Source organism: Pagrus major, chromosome 16 (assembly GCF_040436345.1).
Source record: "Pagrus major chromosome 16, Pma_NU_1.0".
Lineage (NCBI taxonomy): Eukaryota > Metazoa > Chordata > Actinopteri > Spariformes > Sparidae > Pagrus > Pagrus major.
The window spans coordinates 23302493-23323977 of NC_133230.1; the positions used below are offsets into that span (position 1 = coordinate 23302493).

A 21485-nucleotide genomic window follows, 5' to 3' on the forward strand; every position below is an offset into this window, starting at 1 on the left:
TTTGACAGCTCTCTGACACAGTTTGGTTAGTTTCAAACAACAAACTATAGTGTTTGGTTTGAGAATGGGCTGTTTGTGTTGAAATAAACCCTTACACAATGCTAACCAGGTGTTAGAAAGGCTAACTTCTCCCGTGTGCATATTTTTCCAGTCTCTGCCAAGACTTGACATGACAAGACACATATAAATGTGATTAGTCGGTTGCAGTGATTAAAACCAGGATGTCTGAAGCTCCTTAACGCATCTTAAAATGTCTTAAATTAATGAATTGCCACAAACATTTGATCTAATTTAAAGAGGCTGTGTGAAGCTTCTGTGATGTGCCTGAAGCCAGTCGTTAGTTTATGTTAGTGGACTCCATTTCAAAATTAATGTTAGCTACTGTTGCTCTCTGTTAGCTGAGCGGAGAGAGGCACTGAGAACGTGCATAAGGTCACATCCTTTGGACTCATGCAGAAATTCCGACATGTAAATTGCTACAATTGTTTATGTAGAGCCCTTTAAATTATCGATCCTTTAACATATATATATTTTTTTTTCCAAATGATAGAATATAGAATATATTATACCGTACTCTTTTACTTTTTACTTGCACTTACCTGTTGGCAAAATGTAGATTAACTACAAACTACATTTTGACATGAAACCAACCTCTGCATGGGATCAGATATATTCTACGTACTGTACCTTTAAACTTACCTGCAGTGCTTGAATAAGAAAAAGATTATTTGTCCAAAAATCAGTCTTAAATTTGGTTTAAAAAATAAATCCTTAAAAATCGTTACATTTAAGGTTGATAACCTGCAATGAGAAACATTTATTATAATGTTGTACTCACCAGTCACTCACCTCACCAGTGCCTGATCACAGGTGGGCATGGAGCTGCAGGACAACCAAAAGCAGCACAGAGCTCAACTCTTCATATTTTATGATCTAAGTCAACTGCTGGCAGACAGCAGCACATCTCATAACACATTTTTTCAGGCTTAAGCCGAGGAGAGCTTGTATTATGATTTTATTTGACCCCGTTTCTCAGAGCCAATTGGGCTGGAAGAGGCCCCGCTGCACAGAGGGTGAGAGGGCGAGGAACCAAGAACGAGTGTGCCTCTTGGAAGGGGAAGCTATCCTCTGAGTGGATGGAGGCCAGATTTATGAAAAAATGAGGGCAGAAGAGAAGACATAGTTGAGAATGAGAGGAAGAGCGATAGGGAGATAAAGGAAGTGAGGAGAATTTACAGTAATCCTATAGAGAAAGACACACTGTAGTGGGGCATTTCCTCCTCCGCCAGACACAGGGGCCCAGTTCAGTGTTGTAGCACAGTCCATTTGGATGGAAAAAGACAAGAACAACAATAATGTCAGGCTCGACTGTGCATGACCTGTTTCTCGCCGACCTCTTTGTAAGAGCTCCATACCACCTGTTAGAACACTACAGCCCTGTAAAACCTGTCCTCTCATCCAAGACCCCACCTATAAAACAGCAAGACGGGTTCCCATGGAAAACAACATGTGTTAATGGAATGTACTTTTTTTTTTTCAGTGTCTGTGATGTTATGTAACCCTAGGTCAAAAATATTCTTGTCTGCTCTCTCAGTAATGACTGTGCACATCTCTGTGGCTTTAGGCTTCGACAAGTGTGCCGCCGCCCCCACCATATGTGGCCGTGGGAAATGCGTTTCTGTGCAGACCGGCTACACCTGCCACTGCGATCCGGGATTCAAGCTCAGTGCACTGCAGACCAACTGCATTGGTAAGCAACAATGGGACAAAGAGGGAGAGGGTGTAACACAGGGGTTCTGGTGGGACACTCAAACATGCTCACCCCAGTGGCCCCGGCAGCTCTGTCTATCATCATTTCTGTGCAAAGCAAGTCCTCAGCACCAAACATTGCACGGCACAGAAGCCTTGAGAAATGGAGCGAGCCAAAATGAAAGGGATCCATTTGTTTATGTTGACCTGTTCCGTGATGCCTGACAACAGCCTACGGGCCGTCCAAAGAGCTGCCACGGTGCTGTGATCCCTTACCTCACGGTAAAGGCCTTGGCGGCGGCCTCTGCTCTGCATCGGCTGGGCTCAGGTCCATCACTGAGGAATGTCTGCGCAGTGGAGGAGCCCAAAAGTCAGGGCTTGGAAAGTGAACAGTCTCTGCTGGTGAAATGGAGCTGCAATGTAATGTCACATTCAATCTCATCTGTACTCCCTCTACCTTTACTTTGTTTCCTCCGATTGTAGATGTGAATGAGTGTGACGAGGACCCATGTGAAGGGAAGGGCCGCTGTATAAACAGCTATGGCTCCTACACCTGCCAGTGCCACAGTGGCTACAGCCAAGTGATCACCCAGAACAGGAAGTTCTGTCAAGGTGAGACACATCTTAAATGGCAGGAGGAGACATAATGTTTCCAATGGATGAAAGCCACCATGGGCTGCTGTTAGCTTTCTGACTCTCTGTTAGGGCAGTACTCCTCTGTCAGCACTGTTCATTCAAAAAGCATCCTGGCCTAATTAATGCTGTGGAACACAATAGTCACTTTCTTTTCCGTTCTCCTCGGTTTTCATTCAAACTGGCAGACATTAACGAGTGCAGCATGCCCAACAAGTGCCAGAACGGCAACTGCGTCAACACGGAGGGATCTTACACCTGTGAATGCAACGATGGCTACGCCAAGTCTTGGAGGGGCCTGTGCGAAGGTGACATGCATGCATAAGCGCCTACGCACACATAATCAAGTTCACATAACAGCACAATCCTATCCAGACCTATTTGTTTGCTGCCATGAGTTAATGTGTAGCCCGGTAACAAAACACATGTATTTTCCTCTTGTCGAAGCCAGGAAGAAAAGTATGCTCACTTCGTGACAGCGTGTTTGTATATGTTAGCATTTGTGACCGTACACCCTCTCTCTTCCATGCATATTGTTTGAGTAACAACTAATTCAATTGATTATTTTCATGTCCCACCTTCTCCCTGAGCAGATGTGGACGAGTGCATGGATCCCAGCTCCTGTCCCAGCGGCGTCTGCGTCAACACTATAGGCTCCTTCCAGTGCCAGGGCTGCGGGCCGGGACTCAGGCCTGCCGGTGACAGATGCGTGGGTAAGGCAACCCTACACCCCATCATAGCTCAGCACCACCACTACCCAAACTCTGAAGGGTGTTTCCAACCGTCGCATGGAAATAACCTGGGTTTCCCTCTTACACTGTAAAAGCTTCCTGTATTAGGTCACATTTACGCAGACAAAGCTGCTGCTCCCAGTTGGCATCACCAAAAATAACCAGGGCGGCATGGCATCAAGCCACGCCGTTAATGATTTCCTGACAGCTCATGATGCTGTACAGCTCACCAAATAGCACAAGCTGAATTACTTTCACTCAATGGGGACACTCTTGACTGCTGATGTGCGCGGAAATTAAATAAAATAAATTGCATTCTACACTTCAAAAGACTTATATTGGATGTTTTATGTCCAGTGTGGACCACTACTGGGCCCACACGACAGCCCAAAACCACAGTGATGATGGCTATAGTGCACAGTCCTTGCACAGCCCTCCGCCCTCTCTCTTCCCATTCAGTGTTTCCACGTATGATATATCAGCTCCTCCACCCAGCAGCCTCCGCATATCCCCATTATTGTTTAAACACATTCAACGTGTTATTGCTGATCCTTCGATATCACTGGCCTCCGTAAAAAGATTGTTTATAATACTTCAATTTGGGAGAGTCCAAATATTTTCTCTTGGCCACAGCCTTGAACAAACAGCATATTATTGTTGGAGAGCTCCGGCCACTGTTGGGCCCAGCGGAGGCCGGCGGGGCTTTATTATTACCACTGCTGGGCTAGGTGAGAGGACCGAGCAGTCACAGGAGGTGTATGAGGAGGTCTAAGGGTCAATTCCCTGCTGCAAAGAGGTCCCGACACACAAACAAATCCTCTCACTCACCCGCAAGTGTCTGCTGTAAAGCTCTTACTGCCGATTATTAGATTTAAATACACAAATGGCCAACAAACCACATTTGGTGTGGGTTTAAGCTAACACGCTAGCAGCCCCCAACCTGAAAGTGGCCCTGTTACATAACAGCCTGACTGGTGTTACTTACCACATCCCCTCTCTGTGACCTTGCACCCCTCTAATTTGTTTGGAAACCGAAGCTGCTGGAGTGACTATTCCAGAAATGTGAAAAGCTGAAAGGCCGAATGAAGGTGGAAAATATGGAAAATCAACTTTGGTAGTAATTTGGAGTTTTTTATGATCGATTTCTCAGCCAGTCTGGAAACCGATGCCCTTGTCATGATTGCCTTGCTTCCAAAGAAAACACCTCTTCAGCTGCCCTCTGTTTGTGAGTCCACTAATATAATTCATTCTGTGTAAATTTGTTGAGTATAAATAGTAACCGAGAGGAACCCTGTAAATGAGGGATAACACTGGAGGTAAATGTTTTTACTCCGAACGTCCACACAGGCAGCGCTAACAGGCCCACAGTATACGTCTGGGCGCTGTGGGAGTCACATAAAACAGGCAACATGAGCGCCGGGTTTCCAGTATTTGCTTCAGTCAATTGACAGTAGCACAGTGGTTTGGGCCCAATTGGCCGAATCGTGGATAAGCCTAATTGCTGGTGTGATAGAGAAAACAGCTCCGCTCCCTTGTCAGTGCTTATCGCGGAGGCCTGAGAGATGCCGGATGATTGCAGAAACAAAGCAGCGGGCCACACTGACAGACGTCTGGCAGTGCCCACGGCTAGGCAAACAAAACCCAGTCTGTGACTCGCTTGCTCGCAGTGTTTTCACTGTGCAGGCTCTCTGTTTCAGCATCTACAGTATATCACATCTCAGTCGAGTGTCCTCTCTGCACCTACTTTGCAGAAAAATACTTTTCCTTCCTCTAACCCCATTTCCCTTCCTCTTCTAATGTCTCTCTCTCTCTCTCTTTCTTACACTTACATAATCAGACTTGCTCTTCCCACACCTTCACCCAGCCTGAAATATTGCCATTGTTAGCACTTGATAAATTCCACTGTAAAACATTATTTCTGCATGAGCTTTCCCATAAATGTAATTCCTGAGTAAACTATCCGGACTCCTGAAGTGGAAAAGACAGCTACTGCTGCAAGTTGTAAAAGACCTGCAGGAATGAGGTTCAGGTTTGTGCACTGATGTAATTTAATGACTGCTATTTTGCACTAATTTTACACAGTAATTATGCTGAAATTGTTTCCTTTTTGCTGCTGTTCTATACCCGAATGAGCCTCATTGAGTTTACAGATCTTTATTTGTACTCTCTGTATGTTATTATTGTTTCCTGCTGCAGTGGCCCAATTTTCCTTTGCATCTTATATTTTATCTGAAGTTAAAGGGTCAGTACAACCAAATTACCAATTACGAAATTGCTTACCTACCTTTAGTAGAGTCTAACTAGCCATACAGATCATTTTCTGCCTTTACCCCTAGAGAAAAGTGGGATTTGGTTTGTGGCTTTAACAGTATAAAAAGTACACTTTAAAGAAATACGCTTCCAAAACGTTTACAGCATTGTTTCTTTTGCTGTGAAGACTTAATTGGAACCATGTTCTAACACAAAGGTACTACCCAAAAAACAGTGAGCTCTCTAAATATATTGCTGTTGAATGTTTTAGATTAGAGCCTGAAAACGCCATTTTGAGTATGAGGGAGTAATTGGCTATATATGCTGATACCAATATATCTCCAATATATCTGTTGATTGACATATATATTGACTGGTTAAATTCAGCCAACCAATATATAGGTTTTTAGCTTTACCTAAAATATAATTTCTCGACAAATTTTATCGACTTTCATTGGGTTGGTGGCAGAAATCCAGAGGTGGATATCTCCTAATTTATATATAACTTAATTTGGGTGAACTGATCCTTTAATCACATCGAGTAATTGTGGCAAATTAAAACCCAAAATCCTCTTCTCATATTTTTCATGTCCTGTCCTGACCTATTCTGTCCTCAGACTTAAACGAGTGCTTGAACCAAACAGTGTGCGGCCCAGGCAGGTGTGTCAACACTGAGGGCTCCTATAGGTGCAACTGTTTCCAAGGATACCAACTCTCAGTAGACAACGTTTGCCAAGGTAACAGCCAGACCTTAATATTGTCTCATATCAAAGTAACAGCTCTGTGAATAGTTCTCCACAGTGCTACTACAGAAGCCTCGCGGCACCATTCAAGCTTTTATGTAAAGGCTACAAAGAGTTGGAGGTTTACTATATTTTCTGAGGCCCCCTTTTTCTTCCTCTGTATCCTCCCTCCAGATGTGGATGAGTGCGTGCTCCCCGAAGTCTGTCTCCACGGCCGCTGTGTCAATCTGGACGGCACCCACAAATGCACCTGTAACCATGGTTACCAAGCCACCTCAGACAGCAAAGACTGTGAAGGTCTGCAAAGGATTATCCAGAGCTGTTGGGCGTAACTCCCCACTGCATACTTCTCAGCTTGTGGAGCTCTTCTTGAGACAGCAGAATAATGCCTGCAAATTATTTCTTTTTGTCAGATGTCAACGAGTGTGCAACTGGTAATGTGTGCCCAGCGGGAATTTGCATCAACACTGCAGGTTCCTATACATGCCAGGACTGCAGGCCTGGGTTTGGACCATCTGCTGATGGACTGAGATGTGAAGGTGTGAAATCTGTTGATTTTTACTTTAAGTGACGCTTTCAACAAACCCTGTTGTCTGTTCAGTTGAGATCAAATTGGTATTTTGTTTCCAGATGTGGACGAGTGTGCCCAGGCTGACTTGTGTCTCGGCGGGGTGTGTGCCAACACGGACGGATCCTACACGTGCACCAGATGTAAGGCTGGGTACAGAGTGTCTCAAGACCGGCAGAGGTGTGAAGGTAAATATTCCAGCTGTACGACCATTAACGTTTTTGTGACTGTTAAAGGTGCAATGTGTAATTACTCGCGGTGAAGTCCCTGTGATCCAAGGTCACAGTCCAGGCAGACTCCCATCAGCTAATAGGGTCACTAGTTGCACGGCCAACTGAGCTAACTTGCTAACGGCAGCTAGCTAGAGTGCAGTGAGCCGCAGTTATGACCACAGGTGTTACACCTGTAAAAGACTTACTCAACACATCTTGGGCAGTTTGTCAACTCACCGTAGAAAGTCCCTCAATTTCTCATCTTATTCAGTGTTTACAGTGATGTTCATGCATGTCTGTGCTGGCGTCCACGTCTTTTTCTCCCAGATATTGATGAATGCCAGTCCCTGTCTACCTGTGCCAATGGGATCTGCCTAAACTCGGAAGGCTCTTACACCTGTGAGAACTGCCCTACAGGGTACAGAGTATCATATGACGGGGAACTCTGTGAAGGTTAGTTCATTAAACACTGCTCATCGAAATGAACTCCGGCATCACACCACATGTATATTGAATTGAGCCTGAAGGAACAAACTCAGGTGGGGTTTTGTGGCTCTCGCCTTTCATCTTGAATTTGGCACTTTTTTGTCTCGCCTGAAGAGAGGTGAATGTCTAACGGTCTGTGTTGTTCCACGGCAGATATTGATGAGTGTGCGCTGCCCGCTACATGCCCCCAGGGAACATGCACAAACACAGAGGGCTCCTTCACATGTGTCATCTGTCAGCCTGGTTTTAGAGTCTCCGAGGATGGACAGCAGTGTGACGGTGAGGCTTTCGGCTGTGTTTATGCGGGAATGTGATTTTCCTGTGTTTGTACATTGAGCACAGGTGTGTATGGCTCCCTTCTCTATTCAAACATGCCAAACCATTGCCTTAATACCCAACAAATTTGCGGTTTAGGATGAATGTGCCAGCTGGTTCATGTTTTGTACGTAAGCCGCATCAGGTGTGACAGCTTCGACCCTGAAGCCTCATCATCTGAGCTCAAAATCCAAAAATAATCCTCCTAGACATCACATCATAGCTGGATCCTGGACTCATCCGCCTCTGGCATGGCTCCTCTGATCTTTGCTCAAGACAATGAGACACCAGCCCTCGAATAGAATAAAATGATGTCAGGCTAATGCCCTAGGTGTTGACATTTGTAATTCCTGGTTCCAGTGATTACCGATCAAACTGATTACGACTGGCAGGCTTTATTTATTTGAAGCCAGAGATGGTAATCTGTGCTATGATGTGACCATGTTTTCATGTCCAGATATCGATGAGTGCTTGGTGGCTAACGTGTGCCCGGGCCAGCTGTGCTTGAACAGCCTAGGATCCTACACCTGCAGGAGCTGTGGAGCCGGGCTGCAACTGACTGAGGATGGATACGGCTGCGAGGGTAAAACTGCCTCTGCGTTTACCTGCCTGCTCAGAACAGTTTGAGCTGTCAGTGTGGCAAACATTCACCTAATGTTGGAGTAGAAAGGGAATGCATTAAACCTAGAGCATGATTACAGAAAATCTTTACAGTGCCCAGTAATTTGTCATGACATGATTTATGAGATCAATGCAGTGAAACGGCTACGTTTAAGAATCCGGGGAGGTTGGATCTGTCATGACTTCATGGGAAGCAGAAAAGGAATGATTATTTAAATGGATTCAAACATGGCCTCACTTAGTCATATATACCACGGTGTGTGTGTTTTTGAATGGAAGTGTGGATCTAGCCCGGGAGGAAGATCCCCCACTGATATGTGTCTTTGCACTGGGAAAAAGTTTCACAAAACAAGCCGCAGTCCAAGTCGGCCTCTGATAGGATTTTAATGGATGCTTCTGATGCCATGGAAAATATTAAGGGCTTAATTTGAAATGAAGTCAACCACTCCCCTGCCTTCCACGTACTGCAGCGGGCTCGCCCTGTTGAACTCGCTCTGTTCACCCCAAAGGCAAAAGCGGAGCCGTCTCAATCACTTAACAATGGCCCGCACTATTTTCTCCGTAAGAAATACAATCTGTACTGGCTCGAGGAATGTCCAATGATCACATAACAGCGAGCTCAGTGACTGTTTGTAGATACAGTAATTATACGCCACCTGTAATAGCTTGCTGTTTTGGATTCGATGACCGTCCCGCATACTTATCTTTCCACCCTTTTTAATAAAACACTGTCAGTGCGATCTAATAAAGAAAGAGGGCTTTGCTTACTGTACGTTAGGCTGAGTCACACTCGGCCATTAATCAGTTTTTAAGAGATAAGACAGTGAACGATCAAAAAGTGGACTCTTTAGAGGTAAGATGATAACCTATGGCTAACCTTTTCTTCTTCGTCTGTTCCTTAGACATTGACGAGTGCCAGACCCCAGGTGCGTGTCCCACGGGTGTTTGCACCAACACAGAGGGCTCCTTCTCCTGCATGGCCTGTGACCCAGGCTTCACGGTGGCACTCAACGGCCTCTCATGTGAAGGTGGGTGGTTCACTGCGCTCACTAAAATTTATGATATCTGTGAAATCACTTTCACAGTCATGAGTATGACCTACTGTAGTAAGAATAAGTCATCACTCGCTAATGCTGATGATGCATGACTTTACTGACATGCTCCCTGCGGTCTGGAATCTCTTCATCCAAATGACAAAACTTGGGCACACTTGAAGTGAGACCCAGTAATTTACAGCTGGTGTGGATGTGTCATGCCGCTGACGCCTCTGTGTGTGTGCGTGTGTGTGTGTCAATGCAGATGTGAATGAATGTGAGGACAACGGCCTGTGCCTGGGAGGTCAGTGCACCAACAGCGTCGGCTCTTACAGCTGTTCCTGCCCAGATGGGTTGGAGCTGGTGGATGGGACGTCCTGCAGAGGTACACACACACACCCAAACCCACACACATACATACTTAAAGGAAAAATTCACCCAAAAATTTAAATTCAGTCATTATCTACTCACCCCCATGCCGATAGAAAGTTAGGCGAAGTTTCGTAGTTTTGACATTTCTGGAGCTCCACAGCAATCATCATTTAATACATTAAAAAACAGCCGGATAGAAAAACATAAAATGGCTCCATACTTCTCATCTGGTGTAATCAAAGTCTCGGGAAGCCCCTAGATCCCAAATTGATTTAAAAAGATATTATTTACACAATTTTTTGAGCCGGAATCTTCACTGTAGCTGCTAAGCTTAAAGCGTCAGCGCACACCCCGCCTGAAGTGGGCGCATGAGCTCGACCGCACGTCAAGGGTGTAAATAATCTTTTTAAAATCATTTTGGGATCTCTGGGCCTCCAGACACTTGGATGACGCCAGACAAGCTGTATGGAGCCATCTTAATGTTTATTTTTTTGTTGTTTTTTTCCGTTTTAAAACATCCCTATCCACTTCAGTTGTTTAGCAAAGTGCTGCAACGCTGTTTTGCTGCGAAGCTCCAAAAATGACAACAAAACTTCACCTGACTTCCCTTTCAGCATGGGGATGAGTAGATAATGAAAATATACCATAAGTGGCTAACCGTTTCTCGTGGTTTATCATGTTGAAGTCTCAACACAGCTGTGTGTGTATTTGTGCTTGTGTGTGACAGATATCAATGAGTGTTTAACCATCATGGGGATCTGTGGAGAAGGAGATTGTCTGAACACTGAGGGCTCCTACACGTGCCTCTGTCCTGATGGATATGCCACCATCGACGGACGGCCCGGCTGCCAAGGTACAGTAACACACTGAGCACAAATAGCAGTGGGAAATAATTTCTCACATGACTTTATGAGCTTTGTGTAATTGGGTGAGGCCGAGTGTAAATTGGAGAAAGTTGGTAATTGTGTAATAATGGTTTTTTTAGCCCGTTATTGCGCAAGTTATTTTACAGTAATCTTGTTGGCTTGCACAAGTGTGTTCACTCAGACAGACAGTATCCTCATCATACTGTCCTGGGTGCTGAGGCCAGGCCTGGGACCCCTGGCATGGGTGCTCACGCCAGCCTTTAATGGGCCTCATCAACTGTCTCAGTTTGATGTTATTCCAGCCGCACCCAGTGACCCAGCGATGGGGGAAAAAAAATTGAGCCTGATCATCAGCTGAGAAAGGCTTTTCTTTTCAACAAACTGCTGTCAAAATACATGATATAAGTTTGGCTGGGATGTCAGAATTGGATCAGTGTTTTTGCTGGTGTGTCTTGCAAGAATAGTAAGAGGTGATGTTAAGTAAATGGCAGGTTGTCTGGCAGCGAAATATCCTGATGGATGTGAAGCAGGTAGGGTTGGATCTCTGGACTAGAGAACAAGGGTCAGTCCATGGACAGGGACATTCTTCTGGCCTTGGAGCGCTTCAGATATCATCCACAGGCTCAGAGCAAACTGCCCAGCCAGCATCAGGTACTTTGGCTGCCCGCCACGACAAATACTGGCCTCTAATTATCCTATAAATCAGCAGTTGTCGTATATTTTCTCGCAGTCTGCCATTGTGTGTACAGTGCTGACACAATAAAAGCCAGACCCCTTTGACATGAGCCTGCAGGGGGAGGTGAAGGGAGGAGGATGAGAGTATGTGAGTTTATAGGAGTGAAAAATGGGTTTAGTCAGGTGAGGCCAAAATGATGCTTGGCCTTGACCGCAGTCTTTCAGTGAAAACAGAACATACATAATGAAGGACTGACAGCCGAATGAAACATCTAAATTTAATCTAGATCAACAGGTTGTGCCATAGCCTCTCTGTGCCTTTCAATACGGGCTTTGAAGTCCTTGAATTAACTCCAAAACAATCCAGTCACAGCATATTTATGTGTTTACCTATAGTCTGGGATGTTGTTTTTTTTTCTCCCTATCTTTGCAAATGTGTGTTTACCTTGTCGTCTCTGAAAGATCTGATTATCAAAAGTTGGGAAAAGGAAGACAGGCTTTTCCCCAGCGATGAATTTTCCCCACTTTCTAGCCTTTCTACCCCAGGTCCAAGTACCTTACAAGTCATGTTGTAATGCTGCAATTATCCACCAATCTCAGGCTAATCAAGCGTGTCGCATTCATTATTAATTTTCATGAGTTGGAGGGAAATGTTCTCAGCCTGGAAAGCTGAGTTAGGTGTTTTTTCTTCTCCTTTGTTTCTTGGTTGCCAGCATATTTTAAAGCGCTTCAAAAGGCCAATGCATCTTGTGCTCGGACAAGCGCTTGATTACACGTTCTTTTTGTGAAACTTATGAAAAGGAGCGGTGTTCCCTATAGACTTAAGACAGAGGATATGTGGGGATATTTAGTAAAAATCAATATGTAATGAATCTTGACCCACCCTTTCTGCAATTTTCTCCCCTTCTCTCTGCCTCAGATGTGGACGAATGCAGTAAAGATAATGTCTGCATCCGGGGGAATTGTCTCAACACTGATGGCTCCTTCTTCTGCTTGTGTGAGGCCGGCTTCAAGTATAACGCTGACACGGCTGACTGTGAAGGTAAGACGGAATAAAACCATGTGACAATCATGTGATGTCCTGCTGTGTATGTCATTAGGCGCATTTCCACTGCAGGGACTCTCCCCAGGGACGAGGAAGCTTTTGATGAACTCCACCGCAGGGACCAGGGTCTAAATTTAGTCCCGGGGACATTATTTTGTCCCATAAAAGGTCCCTGCTTCGGGGTTAGTACTTTCCAAATGTCCACGCTGAATACAGTGTAACTTTATAATAACCATCACTTATAAATGGTAAATTTAGAGGAAATTAAACTTTAATTAATAGTTATTTGATGATTAACAAACGATAATATGCTTTATTTTTAAAGGTGCAATATGTAAGAATTGTAGTTAACAAGTTGAAGTTAGCATGCTAACCAGCTAGCCCTGGCCCGTCCCAGTCCAAAGCTCCCGCCCTAACAGCATTAGCACCAACACTTATCCAGTGCTCCAAGCTCACCATCCGGATCGCTAGATGCATAGCTAACTGAGCTAACTAGCTTACTGCAGCTGCAGTTAGCAGCAATTAGTGGTTACTCTGGTGCTGCCCCCTATTTGTTTTGAGTATGAATTTGACAGGTGGCCAATTCTTACATATTGTACCTTTTAAAGCTGCAACTGATATTTATAAAACTTTGTAAATGGTTAATAAACCTTTACACAAGCTTAATAAATGGTAAAGTTTAATTAACTATAAATGTATTAATACACATTTATTAATGTTGGTTATTATAAAGTGTTATTGTACCAATATTTGTAATTGGCCAAGTACTCACAGCATTTTATTTCAGCCACCATTTCTAAAAACAAACCAATTTGTTTTTGTGTGTAGTGCTTCGACACATCAACATGGAGTTACAGAAGAAAGCGTCAATAGAACGAGGGCCAATGTTGTATAGTCACGTGTAAAAATGACATGTTTCATACATGGCGATGTAGATTAATTACCCTAATCTTTGCAGGTCTTTAGACCAGGTGGAAACACAAACACCAACAGGCTGAAAGAACCTTTTAGTTCCTTGAAAAGTAGTTCCTAGGATGAAAGATTTCAGGTACTTTGGGTGGAAACACGTCTATAGTGATTATTGACCCCAAACCCTTCCCTGAGGTTTCTACTCTCTGAGTAAACCAACATGTCAGCATTAGCTGTTTGATCGTCACGCTACATTTAAGCTTCAGTGTACCCGGTATAGCACAGTTGGCTATGATTGATTATCTATAGCCGGTGGGGACTGAGCTCCAGTAAAAGTGTCCAAGCCAGGTTTTAGAGGCTTTCCTCCACGGTCCCAGGACTGAGGGGTGCCTGGATTACATGGCTGGAGCCCTGAACTCCCTCTCCCCTGAGGGAAGTATGAATGACCCCATTGTGAGCAGGAGGTGTTTCTCCCTCTGGAACGTCTCCCTTTAGCTCCTTCACAAGTTCTTTGGTTGCTGTGATAATATTGTTCTTGGCCATTCCTGTTGCCTGCTGCGTTTACTGAGGACAGCTACACCGCAGGCCTTCTGGCCGACTCCTGCTCTACAGCCCATTACACTGGAAGCAGAGGAGCAGTGGAGGGAATATTACTGGGCACGTGGTGTGTGTGTGTGTGTGTCCGCATTAATGTCTGATTGCGTATGTTTTGACTATGTGCCTCTGTTTGTCAGTCAGTAACAAACAGCTGTCTCTCGCTCTCTCACTGTACAGACCAGAATGAGTGCAAGGAGCTTGGAAGCTCACTGTGTGGTACCTGGCGCTGCGAGAACACCATCGGCTCCTACCGGTGCTTCATGGGCTGCCAGCCGGGCCTGGAGGGAGAGGACACCACAGAGTGTGGTGAGTGGTCAAACCGCCTATCGTTATAGTTAATTATGTTAAGAAATAACAGGCAGGTTTTGAGGCCGAAGCAAAAAAACATATGCACCGTATGAATCGAGCTATTTTTGTCCCATACATCTAACTTGATTCTATCCATTTACCATGTGTGCTGTGGTTAAAGATAGGGGAGAGCGTAGCCTCAAATCAACTCAGCACTCTGCATACCCTGCAGTGCTCTCCCTCCGTGCATAGATAATGATATCTGTTTGGCATGCAGACACAAAGAGGTTGATGCGTATCAAAAGCTATCAGGTACTCGAGGTCTTCCCGCACAAGGGCCCATGAGGAAGATGAGGAGAAGTGGCCCCTGAAATTGGGGCACTTCAGAAAGAGGAGTGCACTGTCATTGGAGGCGGTGTGTGAGGCCAGCGGTTGATAATGGTCTTTTCGTCCTGACAACGGAGCTAATGGAGCTCCTCTGGCAGAGACACAAGGCGCAACCTGATCACTGCCGTGGATAAGATTGTCAGGCCCTTGCCTCTCTCTCCCCCCCCCCAACGTGGAGAAGTCCGGTCACCTGGGTTGACTTGCTAGGTTTGTGCTCATGCTACATCTGGGCCAACATCTGTCCAACAACAACGGACTGACAGCCACGACCTTGAGAATACGTGAAGCCTTCTGTGTTTACTGGCAGGATTAGACACCTGGGATTTGAGATATTAATGTGGTTTGTTGCACAAGGATTTTGAGTTTAATACTCTTTATTTTGTGGCGCAGCATTGCTTATCTTTGTTGCTCTCATAGCACCATAAAACAACAAATCTGGTTTATGAGGACAGCGAAAGACAAAAAACAAGATGCCAGATATTTCCCTCATATTAAGACAGAGTCCAAACAGACACTGGAGAGTGACAGGCGAAGAGGAGGAAAGCAGTCTGAGAGCATCACAATGGAATGATGTGTTGGACAGCACATGCAAGCTGTGGGTGTTTGCGGGTGATTGTGAGCGTATGCGAGTGCGAGTGTGTGCGTGCATGTGGTCGACTGTGGGTTTCTGCATCCTCGCTCGTGTGTTTGTGTTAGAGAAAGAGAACCAGAGACCGTTGCGGAGATGCACTCGGATTGCGGCGCGGCTTCACAAGTTCTCATGACCCTGAGTTTTTATTGGACTATCAACAGATGGAGATCAGGGGAGAATATGCTGCTGCACTGCTGATCAGTGACAGATCAGACCTCCGCCCCCTCCATCACCCTGATCCCGGCTACGTGTGGCTGCCTCCTCGCTGCACTTTATGATGTTGTCTGTCTGGCACCGGCTGAAGAGTGCAGGGGCCTGCAGTGCGATAAGGGCAGATTGAAACCAGCTGCTCACCTCTGCGCTCCTTTATTGTCGGAGTCAAAACACTGCTAAGCAGCTCACGTAGGTCGTCATTGGCGTGTGATTTAAACATACATCCCTGGTTATGCTATGTGCTAAAAGTTAGATATTGTCTTACCTGAAATGTCCTGTGATGTAATCTTTAAGTGCCACAAAAAACTCCCAGTTTCACTCTGAATGGGTGCCCAGTCATGACCGCATCCTACCATCTCTCCCCCGTTGCCATGTCATGACGCCAGCTGTTCCTATTTTCTCTAGACCCCACAACAAACACTCGTACAGCTCAGCGTTGACTCACAGCCCCAGTTGAAGGAACCAAGCCCTCTTACCCTCAGAAGCCCTGCACTACACACAATAGTAGCTTGTTTCACCTCACGACGGCAAGTTGTGGGAGATGCTGCCGTCACCCCAATAAAAGTCCAGGGAGGGGAGCTCAATTTCTCCGGGGCATTTTTGTCTGCTTGTAAAAATCATCAAATATTTAAGAAGAGGCCAGACACTGTAATTTGCCGTTTCTGTGAGGGGCGTTGTTTTATTTTTACTCACTAAGCCTTCGAAGGGGCAGCGGTTGTCTTTGGCTCCACTCGCCAGCACTCATTTAGATTTAGAGGCCGTAACACAAAAGGGAAAAACAGGGGTTTTTCCGCAGCATCGCGTCAGCTGCGACCATGCTGTTAGGGCTGCTTGCGGCATGTGAAAAAGGCAACGTGTGTGTATTCCAAGGTCATTGTTTTTTAAGCTTTAATTCACCATCGTGCTCATAAATTCCCTCGGGCTATGCCTTTCTTTTAATAAAGCTTGGAGCGGAAATCGTCTGTGGTCACACTCTTTCCAACCTCCAACCCCTTTAAATGTATAGAAATCTAAAGACTTTACCATGTGTGTGTGATTGCTCATGCTGCCGTGCATGCGTAAGAGGCTTTTCTTAGAAATTACACACATGATATGACAGTTTAACCTCCATTGTAGTTAACCCAAGACAGGCTGTAGATAAAGCGCACAAACATGCTTCCCTGAAAACAAATACCTCACCTCATCCTCGCCCGGTCGCGTGTGAAATCACCTCTACATATGGGTCCAATCAGACGAGGGGTTGCCCACAGAATACGGGAGACGTGTGGGCTGCGGAGGGTGAGCCAACAGTCACTGATGCCTATATTTTGTTGCCTGCCACCATGTGCTCCAGATTAACACATGGCACAGAGACACCACACTTAACCCACACACACCCCCCGATCACCACATCACGGGATCCAGGAAGCAGGTTCTCCCGGGTCAGACCATTAGGATAGGTGCCTGTCGGGCCGTGTCGCGCCTTTAACCTCAGCTCCTCCCATCTCGAGTGAACAACTCACCCTCCTCCCTGCCTCAGTTTCTTCCCTCCAGGGCAATTTACAGCTCTGCGTGTGTCCTGACGTAACTGATTAGTGCATGGAAAGACTAAGAAAGGCAACCCCCGGGTCCTGCTGGTGGGAGCTCTTGGTGGAGTTATCTCACTTTGTATTATCCGTTTCTTCCCACAAACCATCATCAGAAAGCTGACTCCCCGCCTGGATGACAGATCTTAATGGCTGGTCAAGTACAACTGTAATGCTGCCACTCAAACACAACTAGAATCTGAGGAACAAAAGCCATTAAAATAGTTTTGGTCGGGGTGCTCTCATTTTTATCCCTGGGATGATACACTGATTGCATCTCATCACAACATGTGGTTTGCAGCAGATTTTGTTCCATGTTACACATGAATGAGAAGCCGCCTGCAGACACTGATTATTTCATATATTAGTGGAGAGCTTTCATCGCCTTCCTCCCAGACCTCCCAGCTGGCGGCCGCTGCCATTCCAACATTCCAAACTCCACTTAAGCTCTTCACACTCGAGAAAAACTTCCTCAAACTCTGATACACAATACTTTTAACCTTACAACGAGAAAAACTCTTGATTCGGCTCTGGGAATATTCTTCTCGAAAAATGTAAAAAAAAAAAACAAAAAAAAAACATTACCAATCCTACACCAGTTCGGCATGTGAATCCACAGCTGCAAAATGCAAATCCAGGGGGTTGGCGGTTTTCAGTATGCATCCATCCATTCTCCCTCTATCATCTTGCAGTCATTTGAGCCCACAAGTCTCAGCATTTCCTGTAAAAAGGTTTTACAAACGACAAAGACAATTTTTGTTTCTGCAGTTTTAATGGCCTGTGGGAGCCCCTGTCTCTGACCCCGGAGGCATGTTAGTTAGAGAGGTGGCCAAGTCGGGACAGCGAAACTGACAGAGGACTTGTCCCCCAGCAAGCCTGAGAAAGTAGTTGTCTGTGTTGGACGCTGGCCAAGCACTCAGTTCAAATCGAATGGCTTGTGGCTTCTCTGGCCCACTTTCTTTCTTTCTGCAGTTGATGGAGTGTTTATGAGTGCTCAGAGGCAAAATACAGTTGGTTTAGATAATATTTGAATGACAGTGGACTTGACTTTTTGACCCAAATGGTGGAAACGATCAAAATGTGACTTAAATATTCAAGTTGCTGCGATTTTACTGGCCGAAAGTCTCGCTGTTTTTCCTGTTACTCTTTCTTGTTTTTCTGTTACTCATGGAAACTCTGAATGAAATGCTCGGGGAGGGCTGTTATGAAACAAAAAAATCAAATCATGCTTCAGATAAAACAGACGTAGTGGTGTGTGCTGTAATTTCATCAGTGCAGGTCATATCAAATAACGGGCCGGTATTTCGTAATGTTCCCAACTTAATTACATGCAGAAAATATACAAGCAATGACTTAATTTTTGTCTCCGACTGAGTTGTTTTTGTTGACTTTTTATTATAGAGTTTTATTTTTAAACAGAAAAGAACAAGATGTGGTTTTCTAAAATGAGCTGTTGAGCAAATTTCTCGTAAACGGCCAGATTGGAACAGATGACTGGCCCTTTTGTTTCGCTGTGTTTGCTCTTTAGAACAAGTAAACACTCACAAAATAGTTCAGTACAGCTGAAAAAATTATAAATGGTTATGTCACAAAAACTTGCGAATTTGTCAAAACATTGACCGGTAGCCATCCAAACTGACCCGAGAACAGCTTCACGTGACTGAAGTGTGATCATTAAGCCCTCTGGTTGTTTTCCAGACAATTATAATCACACTTGCCCTCCAGCGGTATCAGTCTTTGGCCTCTCTGCTGAGAAATATGCCAAGAAATACTAAATCATGTATGAAAGAAATTGCTAACAAATGTTGCCTTCAAACAGAGAGCGGTGTTACATGGTTTAGTGTTCACAGCCTCAGCGTCCTTGTCTCTCTCTCTCTCACACACACACACACACACACACACATAATGACATGTAGCATGAAGTCTCTCCACTGGTTTTTATTAAACTTGTTTTATGATTTATTGCCATGCAACAAACAATCCGTAATGACCATTTCTGGCCTAAAATCAAGTCCTAGAATCCTATCGTATTACCATTTTAGCATTAAATGAGATCTACAGCTAATGTCAAACACGTTCAAATTGGTTCAAAAGTGTGAAACACTGATTAGGATGGAAAGCAATCCCTGTGAGAGGGCTGTCAAAAAATCTCTTCATGCCAAGCCCGAAGTCGCAGCCATCTTTCTCCAACTGCTTGTAAAGTGTCTGGGTAAACGCTGAGTGCTGGCTGCGTGCTGTAAACTCCCCCGACATTTTGCCAACATCCCAGTGACCTAAGTGTCACTTCTCACTCTGTCGACACGACCGAAGGACATTCGCTTACAGTTTTCCAGATCCACGTCACACTCCATTTCCCTGTGTTGATGCAGAGGGAAAGTCTCCCTGAATTTATTTTGCAAACAGCACAGTTTGAAAACCCTGCTAATGAATTGTCTTATCTGTGCGCCCTCTCTGACGTGTTATGGTGGCTGTGATTTCTGTTGTTATTGTAAGGTCGAGGTGTTTATTTTGGAAAAGCGGCGCTGTGTTTACCGCAGCAGTTTAAAAGTCTATTGTGCGGCGCGCGGCTGTAAATATTAACGTTGCGCTCACCTCTCTGTGCGCTCTCGCCTCGCAGATATTGATGAGTGTGTCAATGAGACCATCTGTGGGAACCACGGCTTCTGCGAGAACACGGACGGCTCCTTCCGCTGCCAGTGTGACCAAGGATACACCAACCCGCCGGGAGATACGAGCAAATGTGTCGGTCTGTATCTGCTCTCAAATAAACATTCTTTGTGCATGACTGTTTAAAGGATAAGTGAGGTGATGCTCCACTGTTGTTTGAAAACTATTAAAAACACAGCAGAGAGCCTCACTGTTGTACTGACATGTTCCTCCATTACAGTGAACATGGACACTGTAGTGTATTTTCAGTCCTGCTGCTGTAAATACTCACCGAATCACCGAATGTGTATAAATCCACATCTGAAAATAGTCCCCAATAAATGCACTATTTACATCTGTTTGGATAACTTTTGCTAAAAACTACAGTGCCCAGCTTTTTGGGGAATTTATGTAGACTTTTCTGAAACTGAAGGTACATTTTTATGGCCTTTAAAGATTTACATTTTGATGAGGAACCCATAGGATTGGTGCTGAGAGCCTCAGATAGAGTAGGACGGATTGATGTTGGTTTTGCTATTTTAATTGGATTCATTGATAAAAATATAGAATATCACCAGGCTTATCTTTAAATTACTCTGCGTGATTGCAAACACTCACTTTTATCAGTTTTATTAATCAAATTTGATCAACTTTCAGCATTTTGTATACAGACAGATGAACTGATTTAATCTCTTCTTCAGGGAGAATTATTCACTGCACAAACCAAAGTAGAGATGATAGGGTTGGAAAAGATTTCGTATCACTTTTACGGTGACCAAAATGATTACATTTTATCAGTATTGTCAGTGTTGTTGACATGTGCTGGAAATGTTGGGAAAGTACTGAAGCACACACTGAAATCATTTCATCAAGTTTGATGTTAAAATGATAAATGGAGCTAAAAATTTCAACCCCAGGAGGAATTATAAATGAACAAAACATGCTTGGCTGACTGAACTACGTAACGTTGTATTGTTTGCAATTGGCAAATCGAGTCTGCAGATGCATACAACAGCAGAACAACCCATAGTGTTTTTACAAGAGTAGGTAACACTGAAAAGCTTTAGTGTACAGTATTACACAGCTATTAGCAAGTTAGACAGACCATGACATTTTCCTCTCTATTCTCAAGTCCCCACGTCATGTGTTGAGCTAAAAGTGAACTTAGATTGCATTTGCTGTAAAGCGTTGGTCGGTGATAACAAAGATGACTCATAAGGTTCAAAGTGTTGCCTCCATTTTCTTTCTGCATGCTCTGCACACAGAGGAAATATCTTCGATCAAGTTTCCCTCAGCACTCTCACTTCAGACTTACTTCAAAGAAATGCTTATCTATAATGGACATAATGAGGATTTTTTCATATCAATTGGATCTGAATTATTCCTCCAATAACCAGATGATAAAGACTTTTTCGTGTGGCCTTGCCACGACCCTTTCTGGAGCGCATGCCTGTGCGTACGTGCCTTATACCTCACTGACCTCACGCCCTCCTCTCCTGTCTTTCTCAGATGTGAACGAGTGCGAGATGAGCCTGGCGCTGTGCGGTGAGGCCCTGTGTGAGAACTTCGATGGCAGCTTCCTGTGCATCTGCCCCAACGACAATGAGGAATTTGATCCCATCACCAGCCAGTGCCGCTCCCTGGGTAATAGAGCAGGACTAGCACTCACAGTGACTCGCTGGACTTAATTCTCCATCCCATCATTGGGAGACGGAGTTTTCCCTGATTTAATGAGCCGTCTCTCATTATCCAAACAAGGGTGACGAGGTGGACATGACTTACTCCACGTCTCGTACAGGATCTTTTGACCTCGCTGTTTCCATTTTGTTTTATAGGATGGGGTTATGGTTGGGTGAGTTGCCTAGAAAAATTTATATTAGCCTAATCCCTCGAATGACTGATGAAGTAACACCTCCAGTAGAGCCAAGTACATATCCTAAGGGTCTAGT

At 44.7% G+C, this 21485-nt stretch overlaps 1 protein-coding gene across 1 annotated transcript in view; it reads left to right on the forward strand.

Moving 5' to 3' along the window:
• LOC141010321 (latent-transforming growth factor beta-binding protein 2-like) overlaps positions 1-21485 on the forward strand; it is an 89583-nt gene that overhangs the window by 59979 nt on the left and 8119 nt on the right. The window contains exons 16-33 of the mRNA XM_073483202.1: positions 1625-1750; positions 2233-2361; positions 2571-2690; positions 2976-3095; positions 5981-6100; positions 6281-6403; positions 6520-6645; positions 6737-6862; positions 7214-7339; positions 7526-7651; positions 8145-8270; positions 9211-9336; positions 9608-9727; positions 10442-10567; positions 12175-12297; positions 13984-14112; positions 19508-19636; positions 21046-21180. Of these exons, the coding sequence (XP_073339303.1) occupies positions 1625-1750; positions 2233-2361; positions 2571-2690; positions 2976-3095; positions 5981-6100; positions 6281-6403; positions 6520-6645; positions 6737-6862; positions 7214-7339; positions 7526-7651; positions 8145-8270; positions 9211-9336; positions 9608-9727; positions 10442-10567; positions 12175-12297; positions 13984-14112; positions 19508-19636; positions 21046-21180 (2256 nt within the window). The remainder of the gene's footprint in view (positions 1-1624; positions 1751-2232; positions 2362-2570; positions 2691-2975; positions 3096-5980; positions 6101-6280; positions 6404-6519; positions 6646-6736; positions 6863-7213; positions 7340-7525; positions 7652-8144; positions 8271-9210; positions 9337-9607; positions 9728-10441; positions 10568-12174; positions 12298-13983; positions 14113-19507; positions 19637-21045; positions 21181-21485) is intronic.